Raw genomic sequence first — 8,899 nt, forward strand, 5'->3', positions numbered from 1 at the left:
TCTGCCCCTTCTCTACCCGAGCAGAAAGGGGTTTATGAACATTGCATTTTCAAACAGAGGGACTCTCCCAAATGCAGACGCATTTCCAATGCTCCCATCACTGTGGCATCTGATGGATGCCACTTTCAGACTGGATATCACAGAACTTCTTAAAAATCACCTTCATGCATATGTTTATTGCTCTCACTGCAGGCCACCAGTAACACTGAGCTTCTTCACAGTCATTCAGGATCTCTCGGATAAAAGCCCCAACAGCAGGATAACAAACAGTGGGTATCCTCTCAACAAAAAAGAAAGGTAGTTCTGATTGTACAGTATATCACTCATTTAACAGAGACAATTCGGGCTCACTGCACAGTAACATAGCACTAGCAGAGCACTGCTTCATGCCTCACCTGAGAAAATACTGCATCTGAAATTAAGTCACAGCCATCAGCAAGTCCCTTACTTTCTTCTGTTGTTAACTCCACGCTCGTAACATGCACTCAAGTACTGGAGGTCACAGGCGGAGTACATTTAGATATAAAATGCCCAGAGAGATCTGCGAGTTAGCAAAACAAAAAAACAAACAAAAACAACTCCCTACTCCCCAAACAATGTACGATGTTCTGTCCCCTTCAAACAATCTAACATAAACTGCTGAATTCTAGAGACACCCAGACCAGCCAGCTCTTTAGAACTCAGGACAATTTCATGCTCAGTGAACGATTGTTATTTCATTAAAACAAAAAGGACACCGATTACACACAGATCAGCGAGGCAGGATAGGGAAAGACCTAGATGCACCTAAGGAATCTAAGACAGGCAACAGAAAGGCAGACCGGAACTGACACAAGGGTTTGCAACTAAACAAAAGTTTCTTCATCTTAAAACTCAGACATAAATGAGAGCCTCTAAATCAGAGAAGGACTAAGCCAGAAGATACCTCTCCATGCGACTCCAGAAGAGCAGAATTGCTGGCATGTCAGCCGAACAGAGTCACCTGCAGCCCGATCCCAGCCAAGACCAAGTTTGGTAAGGCTGACAAGACAGCCTTAGTGAGACTTTACCAGGGCAGGGAGAGCTGCCAGCCTGGAGTAACCATCCAGAAATGTCATGACTACACCAAGTGAATCATCGCTAGTTCCCACACAGCGCAGCCCCCAAAGCCCTCCCCCCCCCAGCTAGTCAGTTCCCCCGCATGGAACCACTGCTGGAACACAGGGTCCAGGGACGTGAGAGTGGTAACGAGTTAACCCTTCCCCTGCCAGAGCCTCCCACACAACCAGGGGCAGCATGTCACCAGCAGCAGCCACATCCCCCGGGGGGAGTAGGTTGGGGGAGACAGGGCAACACTCTGCCACCGTTGCAATGGTTATGTGAAGGGAACAGGATGTCACAACAGTCAGATCTGTGCTGCCCCCTCCCCCAGTGTGCGCGTGGGGGCCCCTGACACTCAGCCCCGTGCCACCCCCCTTCCCGGGTGTGCGCGTGGGGGGGGGGCCCCTGACACTCAGCCCCGTGCCACCCCCCTTCCCGGGTGTGCGCGTGGGGGGGGGGACCCCTGACACTCAGCCCCGTGCCACCCCCCTTCCCGGGTGTGCGCGTGGGGGGGGGACCCCTGACACTCAGCCCCGTGCCACCCCCCTTCCCGGGTGTGCGCGTGGGGGGGAGGGGGCCCTGACACTCAGCCCCGTGCCACCCCCCTTCCCGGGTGTGCGCGTGGGGGGGGGGGGGGCCCTGACACTCAGCCCCGTGCCACCCCCCTTCCCGGGTGTGCGGGTGGGGGGGGGGGGCCCTGACACTCAGCCCCGTGCCACCCCCCTTCCCGGGTGTGCGGGTGGGGGGGGGGGGCCCCTGACACTCAGCCCCGTGCCACCCCCCTTCCCGGGTGTGCGGGTGGGGGGGGGGGGGCCCTGACACTCAGCCCCGTGCCACCCCCCTTCCCGGGTGTGCGCGTGGGGGGGGGGGCCCTGACACTCAGCCCCGTGCCACCCCCCTTCCCGGGTGTGCGCGTGGGGGGGGGGGGGGGGCCCGACACTCAGCCCCGTGCCACCCCCCTTCCCGGGTGTGCGCGTGGGGGGGGGGGGGGCCCCTGACACTCAGCCCCGTGCCACCCCCCTTCCCGGGTGTGCGCGTGGGGGGGGGGGGGCCCCTGACACTCAGCCCCGTGCCACCCCCCTTCCCGGGTGTGCGCGTGGGGGGGGGGGGCCCCTGACACTCAGCCCCGTGCCACCCCCCTTCCCGGGTGTGCGCGTGGGGGGGGGGGGGCCATGACACTCAGCCCCGTGCCACCCCCCTTCCCGGGTGTGCAGCGTGGGGGGGGGGGCCCTGACACTCAGCCCCGTGCCACCCCCCTTCCCGGGTGTGCGCGGGGGGGGGGGGGGGGGCCCTGACACTCAGCCCCGTGCCACCCCCCTTCCCGGGTGTGCGCGTGGGGGGGGGGGCCCCTGACACTCAGCCCCGTGCCACCCACCTTCCCGGGTGTGCGCGTGGGGGGGGGGGCCCCTGACACTCAGCCCCGTGCCACCCACCTTCCCGGGAGTGCGAGTGGGGGGGGGGGGCCCCTGACACTCAGCCCCGTGCCACCCACCTTCCCGGGAGTGCGAGTGGGGGGGGGGGCCCCTGACACTCAGCCCCAGGCCACCCCCCTTCCCGGGTGTGCGCGTGGGGGGGGGGGCCCCTGACACTCAGCCCCGTGCCACCCCCCTTCCCGCGTGTGCGCGTGGGGGGGGGGCCCCTGACACTCAGCCCCGTGCCACCCCCCTTCCCGCGTGTGCGCGTGGGGGGGGGGGCCCCTGACACTCAGCCCCGTGCCACCCCCCTTCCCGGGTGTGCGCGTGGGGGGGGGGGGCCCCTGACACTCAGCCCCGTGCCACCCCCCTTCCCGCGTGTGCGCGTGGGGGGGGGGGGCCCTGACACTCAGCCCCGTGCCACCCCCCTTCCCGCGTGTGCGCGTGGGGGGGGGGGGCCCCTGACACTCAGCCCCGTGCCACCCCCCTTCCCGGGTGTGCGCGTGGGGGGGGGGGGGCCCCTGACACTCAGCCCCGTGCCACCCCCCTTCCCGGGTGTGCGCGTGGGGGGGGGGCCCTGACACTCAGCCCCGTGCCACCCCCCTTCCCGGGTGTGCGCGTGGGGGGGGGGGGGCCCTGACACTCAGCCCCGTGCCACCCCCCTTCCCGGGTGTGCGCGTGGGGGGGGGGGGGGCCCTGACACTCAGCCCCGTGCCACCCCCCTTCCCGGGTGTGCGCGTGGGGGGGGGGGGGGCCCTGACACTCAGCCCCGTGCCACCCCCCTTCCCGGGTGTGCGCGTGGGGGGGGGGGGCCCTGACACTCAGCCCCGTGCCACCCCCCTTCCCGGGTGTGCGCGTGGGGGGGGGCCCTGACACTCAGCCCCGTGCCACCCCCCTTCCCAGGTGCGCGCGGGGGGGGGCCCTGACACTCATCCCCGTGCCACCCCCCTTCCCGGTTGTGCACATGCGGGGGGGGGGCCCCCGACACTCAGCCCCGTGCCCCTCCCCCGGGTGCGCATGCGGGGGGGGGGCCCCTGACACTCAGCCCCGTGCCCCTCCCCCGGGTGCGCATGCGGGGGGGGGGGGGCCCTGACACTCAGCCCCCCCTTCCCGGTGCACGCGGGGGGGGGGGGGCCTGACACTCAGCCCCCCCTTCCCGGTGCACGCGGGGGGGGGCCTGACACTCAGCCCCCCCTTCCGGGTGCGTGCGGGGGGGGGGCCCTGACACTCCGGGGGGGGCACCCCCGAGCCCCCCGCTCCCCAGCGGTCTCGGCGGCGGCCCCCCCCGCACTCACCGCTCTCGCCGTCCCAGGGCGCCGCGCACACTGAGGCTCCGCCAGCCGCCTCCCCCCGAGCCAGCCGGGCCGTGACGTGAGGGGGAGCCCGCCCCCGCATAGCAACCCGCCGGCCCACCCACAGGCCCACGGCCGGCCCTCGAAACCCCATTGGCCACTGCGGCTGGCAATCCCGACATCCGTCTGCTCTCATTGGTCTGAACGGGGGGGCGGCTCCCAGGCGTGCCGCCGTGGGAAACGGCCCGGAGTGCCTGCCACTTCCCAGGTGCGAGTGGTTCATTTCCCTATCGATCACACGCTAGTGCCCGCCTCCCACCCCCTCTCATTGGTCGGAGAAACCCAGCCCCGCCCATAGCGGCTTATTATTGGTCAATCTGACTCCCTCACAACCCGCCCTGCGCTTTCTCATTGGCTCCTCTAACATGCATCCAAGTGGAAGCCCTGGGGAATCTTCTGGAAGTCCTGTGACATCACTAGAGAGGGACCCTGTGACATCACTGGGGGGAGCCTGTGACATCACTAGAGAGGGAGGGGGCCCCCTGGGTGTTATCACTTGGGGGGAGGGGGAGCCACAGCCCTGTGGGGATTGGGGGGCCGGGGAGAGGGAGGTGGCAGCTGCAGGGGGGGCTGCACCTGCTGAGGGCTGGGTGCCAGGAGCCTCCCCCTCCGGAGTGGCCCCGACACCCCCTGCGGCCCGGAAAGCCCCGCTCAGGGCCCCCCAGTCGCCAGATTAAAAAAACTAATACATCTGCGGGTGCTGATTGGCCGCCTGGTTTCTGAGCCGTTTCCTCGTTTTTCTCCACCACCGGCAGGGCCGGTGTGTGACTCTTTTAACAGTGAGAGCTGTGATTGTCGCGTGATAACGGGAGTCCAGGAGCAGGGACTTTAAAGAAAATACCAGATATTGCCAGACTCATTAAAATCATGAGTGTTGGCAACACTGCCATGGCCTTATGTGGGACTGGGTTGCTGAGATCATTTACCGTCCCAGTCACGCTGCTTCAAACCCACGCTTGGCCTTTAACATTTCCACCCTTCTCTGCTAATCCACCCTCGTTCTTTGCTGCTTTGGCCACCTCCCTTCCGTCTGCCGCCACAGCTGGACCTTGTGCTGGCTCTGGCCACATTGCCAGCTCTCACCATTTTATTTGTATCAGAGAGTCGTTTGATTTGGAGCCTCACAGTATTTGATATTTTACATAAAGCTCCAGGTCCCAGAGACGTGATTACATGAGAACCTCGGCTAATATTTAAAACCAGAGTAAGTTTCTAGCTCTCCTGGTTGTTGGGTAAAGCTTGAAAATGTGACCCAAGTGCAAACTAACATCTGGGGTTGGCACTGCTACCCCTCTGCACAAGGCAAATTTCACCTGCATAGGCTGACTTTGGCCAAGTATGGCATGATGAGCTTTTAAAAAATAGCAAATTCTTAGTTTTTTTTTTTGCTCGAAGAAGCACAAAGGATTCTGGGGTGTGGGATCAGAGTCAAAGTCAAGTAATTCCGGAGTTGCAGGTGAAACAAGATTGAGGAAGATCGCCTAAAGCACTGGGATGAGGACCAGGGTCGACAACTTTGCTCCTCAGGAACAGTGGAATTTTCTCCCACAAGGATAAGACTTGTGTGTGCAGGAGACAGAGCATCCCTGGGGGCTGGACAGAGCCTGGAACAAACACCCACAGGTACTAAGGAGCCTCACAAACCGTTTTCTACTCCCAGTGCAAGGTGAACTTCTTCAGCCTGCCTCAACTGGCTTAATCACAGAACAGCACATACCTATTAAAAACCCAGCGGCCTATGAAACCAAATTGCTCACTACACACACAATCTCCCCCTGGGGAGACGATGAGAGGGTGAACCAGGTTAGTTAGTCACATTGCTTAATGCCTCACGGGAAGGCACTCAAATACTATGGTACTGAAGGTGTGATAAGAACAGAACCTAGGAGTAAATGTGTGAGCATCAGATCTCTTGGGCCATTGTTATAATCCACTCTCTGACCCCCTGTGACTGGGAGCAAGTAAATCACTTAAGTCACACTTTTCAAAAATAGCCAGGAACATTGTATTTGTATTTGGGCGTCCAACATGATGAAGTGAGCTGTAGCTCACGAAAGCTTATGCTCAAATAAATTGGTTAGTCTCTAAGGTGCCACAAGTCCTCCTTTTCTTTTTGCGAATACAGACTAACACGGCTGTTACTCTGCAACATGAGACAAAGATTCTGAGCCTCTGTAGTTCCCATTGCCTTCAGCTGCAGCATCTCTGAACTTCAAGTCTGAGTGTCTTGAGTCAGACACCCCAGTCTTCTAACTGCATGCACATGTGCAGACTCCCTATGCCTTCATGGTACCCCACTAACTTCAGTCCATAGTCTGCCCATGTAGAGCTCATTGCAGGATTGGGGCCTTAGTGGAAGACAAGACATAACAGATGGGTGAATCATAGAATCATAGGGTTAGAAGGGACCACAAGGGTCATGTAGTCTAACTTCCTGCCAAGGTACAGGACTTGTGTCTAAACCATCCAAGACAGATGGCTACCCAGCCTTTTTATAAAAACCTCCGGTGAAGGAGCTTTCATGACCTGCCTCGGCAGTTTGTTCAACTGTCCTACTGTTCTTACTGTTAGGAAGTTTTTCCTGAGATTTAATCTAAATCTGCTGTGCTGTAGTTGAACCCATTGCCTCTTGTCCTGCCCTCTGTGGCAAGAGAGAACAACGTTTCTTCATCTTTCTTATGGCAGCCTTTCAAGTATTTGAAGGCAGATCCCATGTCTCCCCTTAATCTCCTCTTTTCCAAACTAAACATACCCAGTTCCTTTAGCCTTTGCTCATATGGCTTGCATTCCATCCCTTTGATCATCCTTGTCACTCCTCTCCAGTTCCCTTTCCAGTTTCTCTACATCCTTTCTCTACATTGGTGGCCAAAGTTGGACACAGTACTCCAGCTGAGGCCTAAACAGTGCAGAGTAGAGCGGTACTATCACCTCCCGTGACTTGCATGCTATGCCTTTGTTAAAGCAACTTAAAACTACATTTACTTTGTCTTGCAATGGTATTGCATTGTTGACTAATGTTGCAGTTGTGATTAACCACAACTCCCAGATCCTTCTCAGCAGTGCTGCTCCCAAGCCAGTTATCCCCCTGTGTTTGTGCATTTGGTTTCTCTTCCCTAAGTGTAGCACCTTACATTTGTCTTTGTTGAATTTCATTTGATCTATAGCCCAGTTCTCCATTTTATCAAGATCCCTTTGAATTTTAGCTTTGTCCTCCAAAGTGTTGGCAACCCCCCCAGCTTTGTGTCATTTGCAAATTGGATCAGTATGCTCTATATACCTACATCCAGGTCATTAATAAAGATGTTAAGCAACACTGGACCCAAAACAGATCCCTGTGGAACCCAGCTTGAGACCTCCCGCCAATACGACATCATTCCATTAATAGTTACTCTTTGGATCACTTGATGATTCCCTGTTCTGTTCATTCCCTCTGGGGCACCTGGCATTGGCCACTGTCGGAAAACAGGATACTGGGCTAGATGGAGCTTTGGTCTGACCCAGCGTGGCCACTCTCATGTTCTTAGTTTGCAGTTGTTTAACCAATTACGTATCCACTTAATGTAGCTCTACCGAGCCCACGTTTTTTCAGAAACAAACAAACGGGGAGCAGCAGGATGCAGGACAGGGTAACAGCCAAACAAATGCGTGTTTCACAGACTAGCTGAGTGCACAGATTCGTAGGTGTAATAAGCAGTTCAGTAGCAGTAATCACTGTTTGCCACCCTGCTTGGTCATTCATTCCCTACCCCAGCCCTCCAAGACATTTACGTTCTTTCCCCGAGGCGGTGGGAGGGCCTCGTGGGGACTTGTGCAAGTCCCATGGGAATGGTACCACCCCGGGTCCTGTGGAAACTGAATCTCAGCTTCCATTACAAAAGGATAGTATGTTTCTAGGCATCTGCCTTGCAAAGTGCTTTAAAACCGTGAAAGCGACGCAAACTATTGGAGCCATTGGGCTCCCCTGCCGTGGGAGTCGGGCTGGGAGGGTTGGGGGAGCTACATAAAATTGTGATTAGCATTATTTAATCCTGTTCCAGCAGCGCCTAAAGGCTCCAGCTGAGACCAGGGCCCCGGGGGGCTCAGAGCTGCGCAAGCATAGTGTGCGGCAGTCTCTGTCCCAGAAAGAGTAAATCTAAATAGCCAAGATGCAGCAGGGGAGGAGAAGTGCCTTGTCCAAGGTCCCCCAGCAGGTGGGTATCAGGGCAGGGGATAGAACCCAGGACTCTTGACTCCCGGCCCTGTGTCCTAGATGTAATGATCTCCCTCCCCACTCAAGGTCCTTGTGTGTAATGTAGTGTGTCAGTGAAGATGCTCCTATGCCGGGAGAGCTTCTCCCATCGGCAGAGTTAACCCATCCCTGTGAGGAGTGGCAGCTGTGTCGACGGGAGAAGCCCTCCCACCGACATAGCGCTGTCGACACAGGTGGGTCTAACTGTGTCGCTCAGGGGGGTGGATTTTTCACACCCCTGTGGGATGTAGTAGGACCAATGTAAGTTTATAGCATAAACCTGCCCTGAGAGTTAAACTGTTCATCCTCTTGTAAAGCTGCAGTAAGGGAAACTCCTTCCCTGAGTTGCCCAGCAGGCTTCTGGGTGCACTACGTAGTCCCTGCAACCTTCCCTGCCAGCCTCTCCAGAATTGTGAGGGGAGAGGAAACGGGCCCAGATGCTGTTGCACTAGATGGGAATCTTCTGGTCAGGGCAGGTGTCTCTTCCTGCAGGTGCCTACCTGCCCAGCCTGGAGTCTAGAGAGCTGGTAGTGGCAGGCAGCCTAGACCCCTGTTCTCCCTGCATTAGAGGAGACCACCAGCATTCCTGGGAGAACTGCCCATCTCAAGAACCAAAGGCTACCTAGTCCTGGACCAGAAGGAATCTCAGTGATACACTAAGGAGGGAAGTAGAACATGCTTATCCAGTGTATGTTATCTCTCCCATGAGGGGGCTAATCTGTAGAGGATGATAGCCTACTACTGCAGCTAGCGGATGGAGTTACTTCCTTAGCTCAAGTAGTTGTGATCTGTGTTCTGTTACTGAAGCTCCAGGATTCAATCCTTTC

General features: G+C 58.0%; 1 protein-coding gene across 3 annotated transcripts in view; it reads right to left on the reverse strand.

The window, feature by feature from the left end:
• Positions 1 to 4,027, reverse strand: part of DNAJB5 (DnaJ heat shock protein family (Hsp40) member B5) — a 31,075-nt gene extending 27,048 nt beyond the window's left edge. Inside the window, exon 1 of one of the 3 annotated variants that reach the window (XM_027818303.3) lies at positions 3,788 to 4,027. In XM_027818303.3, coding sequence (XP_027674104.2) covers positions 3,788 to 3,966 — 179 coding nt within the window. In that variant the 5' untranslated portion in view covers positions 3,967 to 4,027. Of the gene's footprint in view, positions 1 to 395; positions 875 to 925; positions 1,104 to 3,787 lie in introns of those variants that run through there. The other 2 variants (XM_037902608.2, XM_037902609.2) reach the window with 2 other exon arrangements.
• Between the last annotated feature and the right edge of the window lie 4,872 nt (positions 4,028 to 8,899).

The sequence above is a fragment of the Chelonia mydas genome, chromosome 5, assembly GCF_015237465.2.
Source record: "Chelonia mydas isolate rCheMyd1 chromosome 5, rCheMyd1.pri.v2, whole genome shotgun sequence".
NCBI classification, from domain to species: Eukaryota; Metazoa; Chordata; order Testudines; family Cheloniidae; genus Chelonia; species Chelonia mydas.